This window comes from Caloenas nicobarica, chromosome 5, assembly GCF_036013445.1.
Source record: "Caloenas nicobarica isolate bCalNic1 chromosome 5, bCalNic1.hap1, whole genome shotgun sequence".
Classification (NCBI taxonomy): Eukaryota; Metazoa; Chordata; class Aves; order Columbiformes; family Columbidae; genus Caloenas; species Caloenas nicobarica.
In genome coordinates this window covers 29,463,778-29,485,070 of record NC_088249.1, presented here as the reverse complement: position 1 = coordinate 29,485,070, position 21,293 = coordinate 29,463,778, and the positions used below count along the sequence as shown (strand labels likewise).

Below are 21,293 nucleotides of genomic sequence, written 5' to 3'. Positions count from 1 at the left end.
CTGCAAACTGATGCTAGAGGAGCAGTAATTTCAAAACTAGGAATTCTGTAATATGATGATGACATGACAATGAGCTATTGAAATAACTCCCAAGACAATTACTTATAATGTGAACATTTTTGAGGTAAAAAGATATTTCCTTTGCACCAGTGTTCTCTGTGAAGGCTGCACAATATGGCACAATAATCCATACTATTGAAATAAGACTTCCCTATTTTAGAAAAGAAATATTAATAAATATCAAAATGTCCAATGTCAGCAAAGAAAAAATAAAAATATTTAGGATTTAACTGATTTGACTATGACATAGTATTAATAGTATCTTCCAGCTTATATTTAAATTATGTTAAAATTTCCAGTTTCAAGATTAGATATGCCTAAGTAAGATCAAAGTAAGAAATAACTTTTTATTGTATTCCTGTTTTTGAATGGATTTATCTGGAAGACAGAAAGGAAGAGAAAACTTTAAACTTATTTACCTGACTTACATTACAAAAACAAACAAACCAAACCCCAAAACGACAACCACCACCACCACCACCACACCAAAAAAGGCATTTTGTTGAAACTCAGCCTGCTGTTATACAGGCTCTGATCTAACATGTCAGAATCATCAGTCCTGTCAGAATGTAAAGACAGAATTAGTTTTTCTGGGATGTTTGCAGTTATTCAGAAAATTGAAGGTTAAAATCACATGGAAGACACCAGATATTCTTACCAAGAAACTCTTGCCTAACTGTGGCTGTCAAGAACCTTCCTCCACAATGTTGAAGATGCCCCAAAAGAAAACTGAACTGGCTGACAGTAAAATGTTTTGAATTGACGGCATTTCACTCAAATTGAAAGTGCACAGCTGAAAGGTTTATTTTGTATTTGTGTGATGAAGAGACACATTATACTTCATCTCCAGCAGAAACAGTCATCCAGTCATGACTGACACTGACAGTGCAAGGCTCTTCCTTTGCTATCCTACAATACTTTCAAAATCTCTATTTTTAATAAATCCACGATCAGTTAAAAATAACCTCCCACATTTAGTATATAATGTGTTTATTAATGAGACCATACTTGGATTTTTATTGCTTCAGCTCTTCCTTTACTTACTATTTTGGGGAAGATGTATCACACAGCAGATGGACAGAGTGACAGATACTGTATATTTTAAATTTGAAAATAATGTGAGCTAAATTACTGTAAAACCAGAAATGAGATACCAGGACGAAATTGCCTTTGGTAATCCTAAGGACCCTATACCAGTCATTCAGAAGACACAACTAAAAGTTCTACTGTGATGCTATAGATATCATACTCCGGATATTATTTCGTAGGGAAAAGCCAAATTCTATAAATTTTATGATGGAGAGTTTCAAGGAATACGCTTGGAGTAAGCTTGGAGTACATGTTCTCACCTCACAAGCTTTTCTACTCAGCTCTTCCAGAGAAACCATCACTGCCCATCAGCCTGGCACCAGATTGAAGTGTAGGTGGCAAGTCAACAGAAGTAGCCTGTTGCTTGTGGGGCAATGTGGGGAAGGGGCACAGAGGGTGAGTTGGAAGGATGAAGTACAGCTGCCTCAGATGGAAAGAGGGAACTTCAAGGAGTAATTTAGAAATAAATGTAAATTTTGTTCAATTAGTCCAGCTGTCCAGAAACAAGGCTTGCCTTCCTGTCTCCTCTTAGCGCTTTTGGTCAATCCTGTTTTGCACTCCTCTCTAAAACTGCATCTATGCAGGAAAAATGTTATCATTTATAAGCAGATTTAGTTACTTCCTCTGACTGCAAAATCTCAGGGAAAACTCTTTACTGTTATCAATGGAATTGATATTTCATGGTGTATGTTTAGCTCTTGGATTTGAAAATCAAGCCGTAAACTTCCATAAGCATTGTTACTTGCACTCCTGAAGAAATAGTTATGTTATGGGATAGTTAATGGTGAAGTGAGGTATAACTGGTGTAAAGATTAAAAAAAAAAAAAAAAAAAGTAATAATAGTAACAGGGACTCCAAGAGTCCAGTTTGAGGTGTATCAGATCGGACACACAGTAGGAGTCCAACATCGACCTTCTGGAAAGTCATGAACCTCGTCATGTTTCAAGTTGGATACTCAGTATCTGAAATATTTTGCCTACACTAATTGCCATTAAACAGAAAAACTTTGTAGTAATACAGTCACACTCCTATGAGAAATACTATGAAAAATATTAAACATTCCTAATTTTGGAAACTTGGTATCTTTTCAATAAAGTTTATCACTGATTTAAAGTTTGAAAAAGGATGTCTAATAAGGCAATACTTCATTAACCTCAGAAGCAGTTTAGGCTGACAACTTAACATGGCAATGTGCATTACAAACTGAACACTTCACCACACTTCTCATTCCCTTATCACATAGAGAAGTGACATTTTCAAGGCAATCAACAGCTCATCTACAACCACCCTTTTTTTTTCTCCAGTACCGTCTGTCAAGCCTACCCATACATTCCTACACTTGACACAAAACCGACAGCACGTGTATGGGAAAGTCAGCTGATATTCAAGCCTTTAGTTTTGGCAACTGATACGATTAGTTCTACACCAACACTAAGCAGTTCTTCCAGGTATACTTTTCCTTTTTGGGAAGATTATCCTAAAAGAAACACTTCCCTCCCTCCCAACCCCCAGATAAAAAAGCAATTTGGTGCTCGTATCTGACAAGGTGAACGCAAACTTCTCAGGTGTGTGGCTTTTTGCTTTATTTTGGCATTCTGCATTCAACAGGCCACGATCACCCAGCCGTTTTGTTGCTGACACCACCTCTGCCTGTCTGTCAGTGCCACCTATTTGGAGGACACATGCTCCAAGCTGATGGCATGTGAACCACTTGCAGAGTTCCTCCCACACTTCATCTTCAATGTACCACAGAAATACTGCAGAGGAAAGGCCACTCCCAAGCAATGGAAAAATGTGTCTTTGTAAATGTCACAGTTTTACATTTCTCCTTTATTTAACTGATGGTTTAAACAATGACAGAAACAATTGTTAAGGCGACTTACCTCCATTAATGGCAACTTCCCCCAGGCAGTTATTTGGCACTTTAGGAGCACAGCGTTTGTGACAGTTGAACCTACAGTCTGACAAGGAAAAAAAGGATACAGTAAAATTATTTTTCTTTTTCTACGTCACAATTATTTTTTTTCCTGCTATCCAGCCTATAAATGTCAAGCCCTACTGTTTCACTAATACCATATTAATGAGTCCAGAGAGCGCTCCTTAGCCTGGCTGCACACCACCTGCCAGTGGCAGGGAGAGGATGAAGATGCTAAAAGTGTCTTTCCCTGAGAGGAAAGGAAAGCATCACTGAGGGCAGCTCTGTGGAGGTGCTGGCTGCAGACAAAGTGTCTGCTAGCTCTTGTAGGGAAGTGATGAGGAGACCAGAGTGCTTGCCTGCAAAGCCAGAGGTGCTCTTCCAGTGAAGGCAGCAGACCCACTGCATCTTAAGAGATCAACTACATATCCAATGCTGAGGACTGAAAATTGAAACAGCAGAACCCTAGCCAACAACTGTAAGTGAGAAAATATTTGTTCTCTACATCTCAAGGCAACTTCTACACAGCTTTCAGTGAAGGGTTCCTTCAACACCCTCCTTATTTTTCAGGTATTTTTATTTCCCTCTACCTTTACTTTTTCATATGTGTAAGTAGCACTTTAATAGATGTCATCTTAACTGTTTTCTTTTGGCTTATGAACACATTTTACTTAAACTAAACAGCTGTAATTTATTATCACACCTGGAAAAGCAAAGAGTCAGGCAGGAAGAAATATACTAAGGTTGTCTATAACCTTGTGATTATTTAACTTCAGATTGATCAAAAAACCAACTGAGGTACAGCAGTGCCAAACTGTAGGTAAATATTTCTGTAAAAAATCAGGTTCACATTTGCTTATGTCACTGGGATTCATAATGAACTGAAACAGGTGATGCCTTCATAAAGATTTTGCTTTAGTTAAATCACATCAGCATCACATCTTAAGCTAAATGAATGCAACTTCATATTTTTGCAGGGTGTTAGTTCAAGGCAGCAACACAAAATCTACTGATTAATTCTATGACAGTTATTGTTTATTTTAATAGAAGGAAGGCAATTTTAAGGATCCATTAGCTGACATGATCCAACACCATGGCATGCACAATGCTTCATATTCATGGGCACTCTAGTCGGCTGAGGTGAGCCAGTGATCTAGGCTACAATCCAGGGGGCTTGATTCACTTTGGCACCTACTAAGGTACAGCACCAGGAGCCCTGAGAGCACATTAGCCACATTGAAAAAATGTGGTTTTAAGCTCTCATATAAGGTCATCTTATTTTATTTCCATTACAGCTCTCCCAAAACCCTGAACTGCTGGGATTCAGGCTTCAATTCAAGCATAAGACTGTAGATTGAAAACAATGAAGATAAGAATATAGTACTTGTGTTAACTATTCTGCTGTACCTGCCTGTGAGCACATGCTCACCTAGTGCCAAATACAAGTAAATTTACACCTGAATGAAAAAGATGCAAGCTACTGCAGATGTACTGCAGGGTAAGAATGAACAGCCACAAAACCAGCTCCTGCGGAATAGCAATTGCTGTAACTGACTCCAGCTGAATCCAATGTAATTGTACATGTGCCCACACCTACACAGTTCAGTGAGGAAATCACGAGTAAGTACATACCTCAACTCATACTACTCAAATGTTAATTTACTAATTTTATTATGCTTAGCTTTTATGTTCCTAAAGGGTGACTACTTACCTTTACACTGCAAACCCTGTCTAAAAATCCCTTTGAGAAGCTTCTTACAGTACTGGCAAACTGTTGGCCGTGTGTAAGAGTGGATGACAAAAGTGTGAGGCACTTTAACCTTGGAGAGTAAGATCTTGTCCAGCTGAATAGGTCGTCCAATGTAGGACTGTGAATTTGACCTCTTCTCTCGCCCACTGAATGATTCTGATGGCATCTTTTGCTATGAAATACATAAAGAGAACATTTGAAATAACCATGATGCATTCATTTTTAAACTAATGTCATATTCACATATACCTGCCTGAAGAACAGTAACTCATACATCATAAAAAGTAACGTAAGTGCTTTTAACCACTAATAGAACATGCAACATACCCTCTCTCAGACTGCTTTTGAAAAAGTGGAATGGTACCAATATATTTGCCAAGACTACTATCATATGTTTCACATTGTGGCTGAAAAAGGTTTTTATTTAAAAAACCCCATATTTTTATCAAAATTAAAATATTCATTAAAGATTTCTCAGAAAAGCATTTTATGTTTGATAAGAACACAAACCTCTCTTATTTTATGTTTTATGTAAAAGGTAACATCGAAAGGCTGTATTTTTTGTATGAACATTAATAAAATTATTACCTTATTCAATGTGCATGCAGGTTTTTGATAGAAAACAGATTAGTATTTTTCATCCCTTCAATTTATAATTTTTGCTATCGCTAACCTTACCACATTTAGATTATGCACAATAGATCACAATAGGCATTTATATATATAGCATATATATAAATATGTATGAAGTGATACGCACAGTCTAAGGTACGGAATCAAAAGAATTCCTCAAACAAATGAGTTACCTTAGTTTCTCCTCTAAATTCATTTAGATGTAAATATGCTAATTACCCCAGAAAATAACTGACCCAGAAAACTGCTTTATCCTAAGAATTGCCCTTGAGAAACAACCAAGCTACACCCCCAGTTAAAAATGAAAGGAGAAAAAAGTGACAAGATGCAGCTTGATCATTTCAGACTCAGCATTTTCTTGCCATCATCTGCAAGTAATCTGATAACTGAAGACTAGAAAATGAGTCATCCCCCAGTGTGCCTGCACAGTTCAAAAAGTTGTAGCAGCTGAAACTTCAGATTGGCCTACCTGGAAAAACTGTTTTGTTCCAAACTAATAATGTTATAGGAAATTCTGCATCTAAGAAGGCTGATTATTTCCTGGTCATGAAAATATAAAACTACATTTCTGTATGCTTCTGTCTGAGAATCTTGCAGTAAAGAGGAATTTGAAAGTAATTTTGATGGCAGAAGAACCTAAGGAGGTGCAGACTTTGCCTTCATAGTGTATTTGCCACATGAAGAAAAAAACCAAAAGTTTCCTCCTTCCAAAGATCAGGTAGGTTTCTTATTGTGAAGATCATTCTTTTTTCTTTTGGTTATACTGCAGAACTATCTGTCTATTACACTTATGTAATAGATTTGCTGAACATTAGAGCTACCCTGCAACAATGCCAACATCGCATGCTTATCCACTGTATAAATGCAGTTCTGTCAAATCAAGAAGAAATACGCAAAATACATTGTATGAGCCCTGTGCATGTGGTGACCATAAACAAACTGTATAAGAAAGCATCTGTCTCTTCTTCATCGTAAATCATAGTGGAAAACAACCAACACCCAGCCAAACGCAAAAACCAAACCAGACTCACTTTGGGATAAAATTTATTTAATATATGTTAATTAGCAACATTGTTTACCTAAAATTTCCAAGGCAGATTGCATTAAGTCTTGTGAAGTCAACATGAACAGGGCTTTGGAAGGGAGGGCGGAAGCCCAGCAGGAAGGAAGAATGAGCCCACATATACAGTACAAACTGCATCGCTCAGCTTGTGCAAACTACCTGCAAATGACAGCCCTCAGTGGACAGGACAAAGCTCACAAGAGGAGCCAGAAATACTTAGGTGGCCCTTTCGCTACTGTGTGTCGAATAGGGACAGTTTTGGCCCAGCCTGACGCTACTTCAGTCTTCATCCAGTGCCTTGCAAGTCAGACATCCTCAACCCTGTGCTATGGTCAGATACCTGGCTCTGAATTTGCTCTTCAGTGCTCATAACAAGAACACTTATACATGTGACATACTACATTTTAACGTAAGTATTTTCTTTTTGAATAAAGTAATTCTTTAATGGTTTGCCTTAATTCTAATCACTGCCTGCATGGCATTAGTCACAAAGCTTTGCTGTCTTTGCCTTGAATATGGACATTAGGTAGATTTTTCACGTTGTGACACTATTCTCTTAAAATGTACTTTAATTGAAAAGGAGTAAGAATTTCTAACGGGAAAGAGTACTACAGTTTGCTTTCCTTATGTCCCCATAACAAATTAATGTTTCAGTTTACTATTCTTAACACTAGAGCTATTTCTTGTCAATCTTACTCTTGCCTGAAGTACAAGTGATCCAAACATCTCCTAACATTACGATCTCACTTAGAACCCTGTCTAACATCACCTAAACTAAATCTACTTTGTATTGTCATTCTTTGATTTCGTTCTTTCGCAAATTATTGCCAAATCAAAAATTATTTTTGCAACTGAATACTGCTAAAAGCTTTTTAAAAGTCCAAATTACGTCTAGTTAACTTCATATTCAAAGGATTTTAGAAAGCTGGGTCGGCCCCCTTTTCCTCACCAAATGCTTTGCAGGTTTCAGAAACCTCGGTGGTATTGCTGAAATCTACTGAGACTAATCTTAGGCACTTCTATGACTAAAAGAGAGAGACAAGCTTGCCTACAGCTTTGGCTCTGATCACTGAGATGTGCTGCCTAGATGATGTCTGATCAAATCTCAGGTGTGGTACACTATGAGTTTCAGACAAATTACTTGCTATAGTTTTTGCTCTTTCAGTTTTTCAGTTTTAATGTGCTAGTATATGCTTCTGAATGGTTCTGAGAAAATGTTAGGGTGGACAAAAAGTGAAATCTATGTGCTCTATATTGACTCAATCTTTTGACTCATCCATCATACCATCAGCTTTGATAAAATATCAAGCTACCATTGATAAAAGCTTTTTTATTGCTCTTCATTAAACTTGTTTCTTGAAACTTCTATCGGTCAACAGAGTTATAATTTTTGAAGGATTTATTTCAAATCTCACTTCACATGGCTGCTAAGTAATGTTAGAAAATAGGTGATCAACTACATTTTTGCTAGTAATTTAGAAGTGTTCTCTACAGATCAAGCAGAAATCGATACTAAACAAAAGGTACAACATTAGAAGACCTAGTACAGGATGTCAATTGTCAAGACTGGTCCTCACCTTAATTTTCTAATGTGATTTTAATATTTAAACTGCTGCTTATATTTCTGTTAAAAATAATGTACTGAGAATGCATAACAAGCTCAAAGATAAACACACACAATGATTTCACCATCTTCACCTCAAAACAAGTGACATGAAATAAGTAGGCCTAAACTTACTCTAACGAATTCTTTGTAGGCGGTATCTGTCAGCTCTTCCATTCACAGTCATATTTACAGAAAAAGTACGTCATCTTTTCTTTGCCAGTCTGCAAGCACTGGGCTGCTACACAATAGCAGCGTAGCACACCATGTAGCACACCAGCAATTACTTATTTACAGTACCTTCAGGTCAAGTAAGAGGTAAAGTTGAGTTTCACTTTCTCCCATACTACAAAAGACATCAGCAGCCATGGATCCAGCCTCTCTCCTGCATGCCCAGGCCTGATATGATGGACTTGCACTCCTTCCCTCTTCCAGCTGGAGGCAATGGGACCCTCTGCTTCTGCTCAGAGGTAGGAAGGGAAGGGAAGCTGGTGACAGATGACTCATGACTGATAGGGAGAAGGAATGCTTTCTCCATGCTGTCATTGATGAGCTTCTCCTCTCAATATCTTCCAAAACTCCTGTCAATATCCCTCAACTTTAACTTCCAGCACTCCCAGCATCAGACAGATGCCACAATTTAAAGCCCCTGAAAGGAAACCAGGAACTATCCTGTTTTCACTGCAACTGCAAGAATCTCTTCCACAAAGCACCTTCTCCTTCAGCCAGTGTGCCTGGTTTGTTAGAAAGATAAATTAGTTTTTCCTGGTAGTCAGCCAGACTACTGACTCAGCAAATCTGGAAACTTCCCAGGAAATCATTGCTTAACTGGATTACACCATGGAAACTAACAGCCTACACTGCTCCAAACACTAAACAGTCCTTTAGAACAATCATCCCAGCAAGGTAATTTATACTTTAACAGCTCAAAATATTAATTTCGAAGTGACAAACATGAAGAATCACGTACAGATATTTAACTGAATGAATGGCCAAGCGAGCCAGTGACACTGATCACATCCAGAGACTTCAATTCAATTATGCCTTAAACTACGAGACTATCTAATACAATCCAGTGTTTTATTTTGAAAAAAAGTATTTTGATTCCAAGAAAGGAGAGGTGCCAAGCTTTTCCGCAGCATGGGGCATTCTGCGTGACTCTTACTAGCTGATGCCTTGCCCTCCTTCTTGTTCAATTTCTTCAAATTTTTGGAATATACTGAAGCTACCTAAGGTTTATCTGCTGAGCTTTGTTAAAAGGTATTCAAGGATACAAGAAGTTTGTCTACAGTAGCAGAAGCACACAGTGATTGTGCAGAACCCTGTCACTGCAGGAAGGAGACATCCTCCATGTAACTGTTACCCCAAAGGTAAAATCCCTCAGCAAGAGATCCCTCTGTCTGTGTTTTTACCTTGTCCAAATCTATTGCAAAACACAATTAAGAAACTGAAATAAATACTGATTCCCTGCCAATGGATTCAGCTGTTATCACCTGAGTGAGTTTGTCTTCTAGCACTACTTCTATCCCTCCCAGGCACAGAAATCAAAGAAACCTTAGGGAGATGCTGAAAGGCCTACTGGGAAGCAGTAAAGCTGACTGCCTGCATGCAGATTTGGCCTCTTGGGAACAAATACAAGGAACAACCGTGCAATCCAGCTGTACAGGCTGACCTAAAACATTAAACAGACTGCTGTTTGCCTGACTTCTTTTAAAAAGTCTCAACAGTCCCACTAAAAATGTCCAAGTGATTCTGACAAAACTTTGCTGAAGAGTTTCAGGTTTTAGAAGAGTCCGAAAAGAAATAACATTTAATCATCTTATTTTAAGTGACGCTTGTGGAAACAAATTCAAGTCAGTGAACTTCACTCAGAAGAGAACAGGCTACACATCCTATATTCTCCTAAATATATAATTTTTCAAAACTGTTCACAAAGAAGTGCTAACCTTTTACAGGCTCAATATCTAAAAAGTATTGTGACATTATTCCTGTACTTACAACTGAGATATTAAATCAAAAACAACACAGGTATTCCTAAATTTTTGAAATGTTTGTCTTAACAAAAGAAGCAAACTACCATGAGCTAGGTTTTATTAAAAAATTATTTACTTGGGCAACTGAGAAAAGTGATGTATATTTAAAACAAACAAACAAACAAAAACCGAACTAGCTGTAACTGTCCACGTGAAGTTTCATTTTTAGCATTTTCTTCCTATATTGAAGTCAGAGGATAAAGCCTTAATATGTTCATATACAATTTCTTCACAAGAAGCTACTGTCAAATGAGGTGCTAGACATCTATGTAACCACAGGAACTGCTATGTTTTTAATGCAATGCAAATGTTGACTTTCTTTTACAAATTAAACTATGTGACTGTAATTAAGTGAATTCAAGGAAACAAATCTTCAGTTAAATATACTGAAATACCACACTTAGAATGCAATCAACTGTGTTGTCTTTCAAGGCTTCTTGCACTCTTTAAGTCAAGTGTACGATTTAATCCTACAAGTACCACAGTTAGATAGCTATGGTCTGAAAAACACTTGAGTCTTACATGTGTAAACACATCGAAGAACTGATTTCAGTACAAGCTGTTAATATTAAACTATCCACAGATGGAAATTATTGTGTACCCTGTTCCTCCACTCAGACATCAATACCAGCAAACAGTGGAACAGTGGTTTGAATATTGTCTGTAACCTGTCTTATTTTGTAAAGTAACAAGAGAAGATTACTGGGTTTCAGCAGTCCTTGTGTGACTACAATAACTTCTCAGAGTCAGGGATTTTCCAAAACAAAAGCCCTGTGCTGACAAAGGATTTGCTTGTGACAGCACACATAGTAGGGCTTATATAGCTCAAAGTTTTTTTCTGCATCTTACAGACAGAAGTTTCTTCAATAATATAAAGTTTACTTTGACCTTCTATTATGTGCTTCATAATTTGAAGTATAATAATTTTAAGTAATAAATTATTTTCAGGTAAGTCTCTTGCACTACTAGAATGCCCATATCATAAGCTGGACTCAGCAGTTCAGTTGTGCCTAGAACTTGCACATAGAACTAATAAGAAAAAAAAAAAAGGCACATAACATGACACAAAGGTGGTATAACCAAGTTATAATTCAAGACAGAACCGTTCAGGGAATCTTTGTACAATTATGGTTCACACTACGACATATTAATTTTTTTTTTTTAAAATGTCTGTGTAAATGTGGCACACATGACACTGTCTCTACACTGTCATTACAGAATCAGGGATAACCAGCAGGCCTTTGGTCTTAACCACAGCCACTGGTTTCAAAAAAGTTTTGGCATTGGACAGAGGAGGTCTAGACATATCAGCCTGGTGAGGCTTGTCAAAAGAGAGGAAATTTGGGGACAGTAAATTGTTACCAATCAGAAAAACAAGCTTATATATTAGAAGGGAAAGCACCACTGAACATATTTGGGCCAGTTAACTGGAGATAAAATTTTGCCTCTATATTCCTCAAAATACAAATTGCACTTCGGGATCTTCTACCATTTCACAAGACCCAGCTCAAACATGAATGATGTTTCAGAGATGCTATAGGAAAAAAAGCGTGTGTTGCAGGGTTTGTCACTTTTTTGTATTTTCAATACGTACAAACCCTTGCGTCAAGTACTTAGTAATTACAAAAACTTAGCTTTGAGTGTACGTTTGCTAAGACGTACCATACACTTCTAAAGAATTCCTACTGTCACAGCCACAGAGCGTCTACAACTCCTCAGTTTAAGCCATGGTGGCTTATATTGAAGGATCATAAGCTGACAACTACTATTATTGTATGTCTTTCCTAAAAACAAAATAGGGGATTTAAGAACAAGTAGTGATTACCTGAGGACAAGAACAACCTGAACTTCTCTCCTCTTCCAAGCTGCAGAATCAAATACTCACAAAACCTCTCCAAGTTCTCACAAACAAGTTGCGTTCAAAAACAACAGCAGACATGGCATATAGGAAATTTCAGAACATGTATATCTTAAGCTTTTTACCATTTTCTCTTCTACCTATCTTCCTAGATATTTGGAAAATATTAGGTGCACAACTGATCCAATACTTATTGCTTTCCTAAATACGCGTGTTTTAAATTAAAATAATTGGCTCATGATTTTAGGTCTCATCTAGCTGTAATGAACTTCTGAAACAATCATATTGTGGCAAATTACATCAGAAAAGCTCTAATGTAGTTTGAATTAGTTACAAGAACCTCAGTACTATAGTATTTAGTGCATGACAGCTAATACAGGAACTACTATTATTTTATGGCCCAGTAATGTGTAAGGTAAGCCATTCCAAATTTACTTTCTGTATCCTACAATGTTCTAATTCAGGGTTCAGTTGGACTTGGAATGTCACAGACATGTAATGCTTTAAGAAAAAAGTGAACCACATTTTAAATAGTTTTTGTTGAGTTGTTTTTCACCTTGAACATATTTTAATATTTTAAATAATTGTACAAAAGCAAGAAAACTAAAAAATGACACCTAAAATATTGTGGAATTAAATTAAATTCCTGTTTAAATATTTAACTTTCAGTGCCAGACTCACTTGAGTTCTTGATTCTCAGTTCTGTCCCGTGCATGACCCTAGATTCACCTGGTGAATCTGGCACTAAATCAATGTAAACATTACTCAGGATGGGTTTAGTTCACAGCCTATATTTTACACTTTTATTATTTTTAAATAACATCTAGGTTTTGGACCTCAAAAAAGTTTCAGGAGCACTCCCCAAAATAGCAGAGGGTATTTTATTAAACAAACAAGCATGCTGAAAATAAGTTCCCATAAGACAGAGAGGAACGTGCAGTGTACATCAGTGGAGCACGGAAGGATAACTTGGGGTGACAAGAATAGAACATAACTGTGAGTGATGTTAATTCAGAGTTAACTCGAGTGCCTTTCTTCAAGAGGAAATATTAATTTTGCTTCCAAGGATCTTTCATCTAATGAACTCTAGACATTAGAAAAGAACTCCTACTAATTACAACTGGCTTAGGGCACAAATCAGCTCTTCTTTAACCTCTCCCTCAAGGGCTCCTTTTTTCCAGTCCAGTGAGCTGGGGAGGCATATGAGGCTCCACAGGGACTGAACTGGGAAAAGGAGATGCGTCTTCTGTCTGAGTGTGGAAAAGAAAGGCTTCATACACTGGAAATTTTTGAGTCATTGGAAAGGAGGACTCCTTATTTCAGTGGGGAAGAGAAAAGAGCAGCTGTAGTAAGAGCTGGGTACAAGGGAAGAAAGGGAAAATGGCCACCTACAACTCAAGACAATTCCCTCCCAGAGAATCTAATGTCCTAGTTCTGCAAAATCACTCTTCTATATATAGCTGAGAAGCCTCAAGCCAGCTCTGCTTAAAACAAATCTACAGAGGCAGGCAACACCTGGTGCTTTGTATTCTGTCAGTGATAAGTCAATAGTCTTTTTAAGGAAAATTATTTAAATTTCAAATTATTTAGTAAAAAATAAATCCTGATTCTGCATCAAAAAGCAAAGATAATATGTAATTAACTCTGTAATATTACACTTACCTGTGTCCCATAAGACACAGCATTCCTATTTTAAATGTAAAAATTAGCTAGGCTTTTTCTGAGAAATCACTTCCAGGGTGTCTATAAAACTACCTTAACACGTCAACATTCATTGCTTCCAGAAGAATGAATAAAAATTACCAAAATAATAGAAACATATATATAAATAGAAATAAAATTATATTGTGTTGTGCAAACATATTTTGAAGTAAAAACATAGATGGTTACCATATTCGCTTTTTACCAAAGAAACACAATCTTGTTCTTCCTCCAGATGATACCTCTATTTTTTTTCATTACTAATTTTAATTACTGTTAATTTAGGGTAATCTATCACCATCCAGATTGATGGATTCATTACTTTTCAGATAGCATATACTTAGATTAAAATTATCTTAGACGTAGGGAACAGGGGTTTTGTAATATGCCTGTTTGTATTATTTTATGTGTGTTCTGTGGAGTTATGATTCTGGGGCACACTATGATACTTAGGCACACTACAGTAAGTATATACATGTTCCAGGAAGAAACAGTTATTTCTTTCAAAGAGATGGATATTAGGCCATGATAATCTTCATTTCAGCATAACAAAATATTCCTCAGATTAACTATGTAGTGTTTCTAAATATGAAAACATTTCCAAAGCCTGCTCTTCTCTGACTGCATCTCAAATATGTGCTGCAAGGGAAAAACGTGAACATTTCACAGTTTCACCAACTTTTGAAACTTTAAACAAAAACCAAAGTTATTTGGAAAATCCATATTGAAAGCCAAAGAGGACAACATTTGACATGAAGTACTCATTAAAAAAAAATTCTTTTCCCATTTAGACTTTATATGTATATAGCTGTAACTTAGTTGTACATTGTTCATCTTTATTTCCACAGAAATACAGAATACTTGACTAGTTTTTGTTTGTTTGTTTTTTAATGCAACTCTATTCTGAAAAAAAGCTACTACACTGCATTATGGTATCAGAAGTGTATTGCTGGTGAGCACTTAAAGGACATGTTTGTTCAGCTTAAAATAAAATGGTTTTTTTTCTACAGTATTCCGGCAAATACCCAATATTCTGAAAATAAAGTTAAAATGTTCTTTCCATGTGTTACTACCAGTAAAAAAGGGCTTCAGTCCAACCAATGACCTCTATCAAGTCCAAGAAATGAAAAAGCCACTTTTATATTGAAATATTTCAATGTTAGCTAATTTTACTGTTTAGTATAAGAATTATGACCTTCACTTTGGAGTCTGAACTTTGGACTTTAACACTGGGTATACTCTTTCTAAAAGCAAAACAAATGGTCTTGAGTTCTGAAGATTATAATATACTAATCTGATTAAATTTCTGCATTTCTTCATATTGAGACTGATAAATCTGAGGATTTTCATGATAGTATGACAGGGAGTAGAGTAAATTCAGTACATACCTCATAGCCAGGGCTGACAGGAGACTGAGACAGGAAGTTGGAAAGAAGAAAAAAAAAATGGAACAAAGAAAGAAAGGGGAGAAAAAGACAGAAAATAATGTTACTTTAGAAGCAAGCATGAATGTGCGATTATTTGCTGTCATTCTCTGTTATAAAGTAGAATGCGAAAGAATTGCATTTGAGCTATGAGAAGTAAAAATCTGGGTTACATAGCATCCTCCTAGTTTTACATGTTTTTAGCATTTCTGTTGATGAGTTTTATACTAAGAAGTTAAGCATCAAAAAAAGGATATTGGCCAGATTTTATTCTTTGGAGGTAGACTTTTAAAGCTCTATACAAATATATACATAACATCTTCACTTAGGTAGTGGCATTTTTCCAGAAGTTAGACTTAGAAGTTAAATTTAAGACTGTGAGCAACATTGACAAAAAGGTTCTGAAATCATAAGTTAAATCACAGTTTAGAATTCCACCTATGAAAGATCCCCAGGAACTCCCTCTCTCCGAATTGCTGACTCTACATACTAAATGGGGTTAAAAATAACATTTATTTTAGTCCTATTTAAAGAATACACAGACATCTGATTGAATTCAGTGGTCCCTAACAGAGGTTATATTTTGTTATCAGCGATTCAAGTGCCACATCAATACTAATAAAGAATGATATGATTTAGTGAATGAGAATGATTTTTCTTAGTATATTCACATAAACTATCGAAATATGAAACGCATTCCAAAGTGCATGCTTTGCTTGGTATCACAGTACAAACTGCCATAAAACTTATCTCACAAGTACTGCAGAAGAATGGAGTCCAAAGGACAGATTTGACACAGGAGAACTGACAAAGCTTAAGCACACTTAAATAAAGCGGAAAAAAATTGAAACACATTGAATGCAAAAAACCCAAAACAAAATAGAAGACGTTTAGAAGCCATGTGTGAGAGCACTTCTGAAAATCTGGTAAATGATACCATGACTTCCTGAAATAAAAGTGAAATCAGAAAGCTATTTCATTTCTCAAGGCTAATGTCCATCCTTATACCTACTGTAAATACATTTCCTTTATGCGTGCACATGTGTGTGTGCACGTGTGGCGTTCTCATTCAACAGCACAGGTACACTGATGGTTACAAGTTCTCAGAGAAGTATAACCTTCAGTATATATGAAATTTACGGTATTTCTTCACTGGCAATTCTAATGTTTTCAAAAGTTTTAAAATATGTAGCTTTGCAAACCAGGCATTTCACGTAAGAATGCATCAGTAAACAACACAGTCATATTAAAAATGTTTTCAATTTGAAATTTTCTGCTACCTTGTAACTGTACAGTGCAGTGAATATTTATAGAGAGTACACCAGGATGCTCATTCATCGAATTTTTTAAACCAAAATTCCAGAAGCAATTCAGAATAAGGGCCAGCCTTCCTCAAAATTTTTTGTCTCCATCTAAATAAGTCAGCATTACTGAAACACCTACTGAGAATTGTGAGTAATCTATAAGGATTTGTTGCTGCGGTTTTTGCAGAACTTAAGTACCTTACTCATTTATGCAGCTTTTCAATTAAAAATACAGATTCATAATGTTAACCTTAATTTCCAAGTAGCTTTAGACTAATGATAATCAGTGGCATAAGTACATAATTATGGTTCATAGACGGTACTGCATATAACGCCAGGCCTACATCATTTGCAATAGTGTCCTTTTAGTATGTCAAGTTTAATAAGTTTAATATTCTAATTGAGAGGAAAACATGATAATTGTTGTGTGTACTTATAAATTCTTTCCTCTCTTTTAAACCTTAAGGTTTTCAAAACTTTCACTTAGGAGTGGATTCATTTACACACAGTGTAAATTCTTAACTATTCAAGTATATTATGACCATAAGCATTTAAAGGAACAAATATGTTAAAGATAAAAAAATACATACGATTCTAATTTACTCCAGTCATTACATCTTGTTCTCAGAAGAGTTGTTTTCATGATGGAAAACTACTATATTAATGCATATACAAGTATACTATATATTTATGTGTGCCTGTGTGTATACTGTACGTCTACATACACATCTACAAACATATCTACTGATATAGACATACATTCACCACAAAGATCTGTTTAAGGAAATAATGGACATTTCTCCTACTTTCTTTTCAACACTTAGAAATACGCTAAAAACCCAGGTTCCAACTAATTAACTGTAGCCTTGACTGTGGCAGATACTCAGTTTGACACCATGGTGTTTGGGTCACAGTGTTTTTTCCTGAGGTAAATCTTTCCAATGTCATAAACCAACGGATATAATGACCTGATATAGAAGAAGTGCAAGTTTTAGTTCCAGAGAAGACATCCTCCAAGATGCAACTGCTCACATGAGCATGGGTGGTAGTTTTACACCTTCAAAATAACCTAATTCTTGACAAAGGGAGGAGAGTCCTGGTAGTATCAGAAGTGCCACATACCTTAAACCCACATACCTTAAACCCACATACCTTAAGCTGGTGACCTCCCTTTCAAGACCAGATGCCTTTTCTCTCAACAATGCTTTGTCATTTACATACCACCCTCCTCTGTGGTCTCTAACAGGCAAAAACAGATCCTATAGTACTCAATGTCATTATTTCTTAGCAGCAACGCCCATGGCCTCTATAGCTAGGGGATTCCATACCAGAAGGGGTTCATCCGACATGCTGGACGAGGGTTCTGCAGAAACTGTCCGAACAGAGCTGAGTCCTGTTAGGGAAACGTTTGACAGGCGCCTTTTCCGTACGCCACTGCAGTTGTTAGGGATTTTAAATGCACATCTCTTATGGTAGTTTAGACCACATCCTGAAAAGATAAATTTAAAACCATCTGATTATGGTTTATTACTGGAAAAAGCAAAGAAGTTTTTGTTTCGTTCAAACCCAACAAGAATGCAAAAACACAAGCCTTATTTTTGATTTAACTTTCTTTCCTTTACTCTGCTGGCTTAGCTCCTATATTCTACAAATTTTTAGAGACAATATTAGAAGCTCCAAAAAGTTGTATCTATAACCAGTGTTTCTTCTTTGATTTTTCAAAAATCTGTGGTTTCAAAGTGCAATTTCTGTGATCAGCAGCTGGGAGGTAAGGAAGTCTTTCACTGCAATGTGATATTCCATTGGATACAGTCTGCCAGGAGTCAAATAGTCGTGTCAAAATAAGGAAAGATAGCTCTTACAAACTCATATGGATTAACAGTAATTTCAGTTAAATGATCTGAATTAATGTGATATACAATGAGATACAGACTCAGGCTCATAAAGGGAAGCGTAAGACACAGAAAACCTTTTCTTAAAAATACATCTAGACCATTTTTTTTGCATTTCCGAGTATCTAGGGGACCTCAGAGCAGTCAAAAGGATTTGTTCTTTAATCAGTTCATCATTTCAATAGTTCTTACTGTCTCTACCTACTGTAATTCTTTTCTGATGTCTAACCAATTTAAAAGCATCATCAGAGACAACATGCATAAGTGGAACGGAAAGGTCCCTTCCAGAGACTGAAAAATCCCATCTCACTGCAGCTTACCTTCACATTTGAGCCCCTGACGCACCAGTCCCCACAGCATTTCTCCACAATGGTCACAAAAGGCTGGCGCTCGGTACGAATGAACAAAAAGAGCATGGGGCCGGATTTGGAAGTCTTCAAATGTAGCAGAAGCTGTAACAAGGAGATAATTCCAAAAATTAATAAAATTATTAACATAACTAATATGCTCCTTTACTTCACAGAACAAAGCAAACCTCCTTTTGGTCACTGTGATGATGAACTTTGAATTTTATATTGGTCATTGTACTATATTCTGAAGATAAAAAGATTAATGATTTACCACCATACAACAATGACTCCTGGAAAAGAATAAAGCCGCTTTTACAAACTCACAAAAATAACTTCTCTGAGAATATTTTTGCAATAAAACAAAGGAAGATAATTGTCAGAGTTCAATCAAACATCGGGAATTTTTCAACATACTCTTTTACAGACTTGACTCGCTACACCTGAAGGTATATGTACATAAGATAAACTGAATACATCCAGTAAAGAATCATTTTTTTTAGACAAGTAAAGGAAAATCTATCAAAAATGGGCCATTTCAGCTAACGATTTGGTATATCTGATTCAGCAGCCTATGTTGGTATCAGTAAACTGATCATTCAAATTAAAAATATACATTTGTGATGAAAAAGAAAACATGTAATTATACACCAAATCATCAATAAAGACAAAAACTTTGCAGGGCAGTCTAGAAGGCTGCTGTCTGTTTCCTAAATACCAATCCCCTCCAAGTAATGTAAGCCTGCAGCTAGCATCAGCTGCAAAAGTTGTAGGGGCTACTTCAAGGCACTAGCGTAAATTATTAAAATAAACAATGACAGTGTTTTAAGAATTATTTAGTTTACAGAGGCAGCCAGTACCACAATACTTTCCATACTTTAATATTTTCTTTTATTAAATATGTTTAACATAGACAGTGTAATGAAAAATAATATACGTCAAATGTTGTTAAACATTAAGTATGTATGCAAACGTGGTCTCATTCAGACTGCCATTTAAACAGGTGATTTAAGTGCGTGCTTACTCTTCACAGATATCAGTACGAATGGACAAGCTATGTAGCCACTTCATAGAAATGCTTTGTCTCTGAATCGAAATACATTCCTCATTTGCAGTTGAGAGAAAAAACTAAAAACAAAACAAAGAAACAATCCCCCCCATTGTTTAAATGGTTCAGTTCAAATAAATTCCTAAAGATCCAAATACCCTTAGCCCCTGGCTTGTTCCTTGTTAATTAATGAAAAAAGGAACAGAAATCTGCATACCAATCAAAAAAAGTTTTTAACTAATTAGAGTGGAGTACTACTAAAGACCTATGCCCTGGACTCAGTTCCTTCTGTGCACAAAAATGCTGCTTTTAGGCAAAACATGTTTCTAGCCTCAACTAATTTCCAGTCTAGGGAACTTTAATAGAGGTATTTGGAATACCATCACAAAAGTAGGATCCAACGACTTCACAGATATAAAAGTTTTTTAATTATCATTATTTTTATTATAACAATCCAAATCACCTAACAGTTTCTTTAATTCAGGATTTCATTTTTTTTCACAATTATTCTGTTTCTAGTTTTCATAATAAGCCATGTTAAAAAGCTGACTTAATTCATAAAATTAGGACTTCATAAAACAGTTGAATGTGTTAGAACATCCCAAATCTGAAATCAAATAGTTTTATATTTATGTAACTACATTAGGCCAGGCAATTTTTTAGCCTCAAGGGCTTCCAAACACATAAGTATACTTGTTCAAGTATGTTATCTTTCTACTTTTTTTCCAGACTACAGCGGTCAAGTTCAATGTTAAGGCAATGCTCACTCTGTAATGGAAATTGTCTCACTGGTGTACTAGAAAACACAACTCATCAAGACATTACTGACTTCTTGTGATTTTACTTTGTCTACTTGAAAGTCAACTGCCTTTTCTGTTCATATAGCCAGATGCTTTTCTGCAATCCTGACTGAATCAAAGACTATGTGGGAAGGGTCACGCAATCAAACTTTAAAATATATTTTGATGTTATTAAAAATATAAAAATACATACTTATTATTCACTTGTACAGAGACAACAAAATACAGGCAATTAACTTCCCTATTTAATTTCATATTGAAGATATTGAAGACATATTGTAGTACACCACCTCCCCAGTATACCATTGGTTTGTGGAGTTCAAGAAGGATTCATTTATCTGGGCATAAAGCTACCAGGAGGAAAAGGTGCCAGAGTCAGGTAACAGACATCTCTGTAGTCCTATCACATATGGATACCCATTGAGCTACGACAGCCCAGCAGCTGGACGAGATCAAATTATAGATGCAAATGACACTGAACCTAAAGAAAAGTTGTACTGAAGAAGGAGGAGCAAGCAAAACACTTTCAGCAGTTCACAGTCATGCTGTAACCTCTCTGCGTAGAAAATACACGCGAACATCTGTGCTGATCAGCCTACAGGTAGGATTCTCCACTGTTGTCTCATATGGAAGCACCGACAGGAATATTTTCTGTCATCTACTACCAAGGAGTCATTTTGGGCTCTCCTTTCCCCTCCGAAACTGTGATATACACGTGAAGACATGGTCTTCACCATTTTGCAAACTCCAGCCATGCAGCATGCTACAACATA

At 36.3% G+C, this 21,293-nt stretch overlaps 1 protein-coding gene across 2 annotated transcripts in view; it reads right to left on the bottom strand.

Annotated features, from left to right (window-relative positions):
- The window catches only part of PRKD1 (protein kinase D1), a 145,952-nt gene that overhangs the window by 28,080 nt on the left and 96,579 nt on the right, over positions 1–21,293 (bottom strand). Inside the window, exons 3-7 of one of the 2 annotated variants that reach the window (XM_065635254.1) lie at positions 18,646–18,777; positions 17,762–17,922; positions 15,094–15,117; positions 4,776–4,986; positions 3,033–3,110 (exon numbers count right to left, since the gene is read on the bottom strand). In XM_065635254.1, the coding sequence (XP_065491326.1) occupies positions 3,033–3,110; positions 4,776–4,986; positions 15,094–15,117; positions 17,762–17,922; positions 18,646–18,777 (606 nt within the window). The remainder of the gene's footprint in view (positions 1–3,032; positions 3,111–4,775; positions 4,987–15,093; positions 15,118–17,761; positions 17,923–18,645; positions 18,778–21,293) is intronic. The other variant, XM_065635255.1, reaches the window with a different exon arrangement.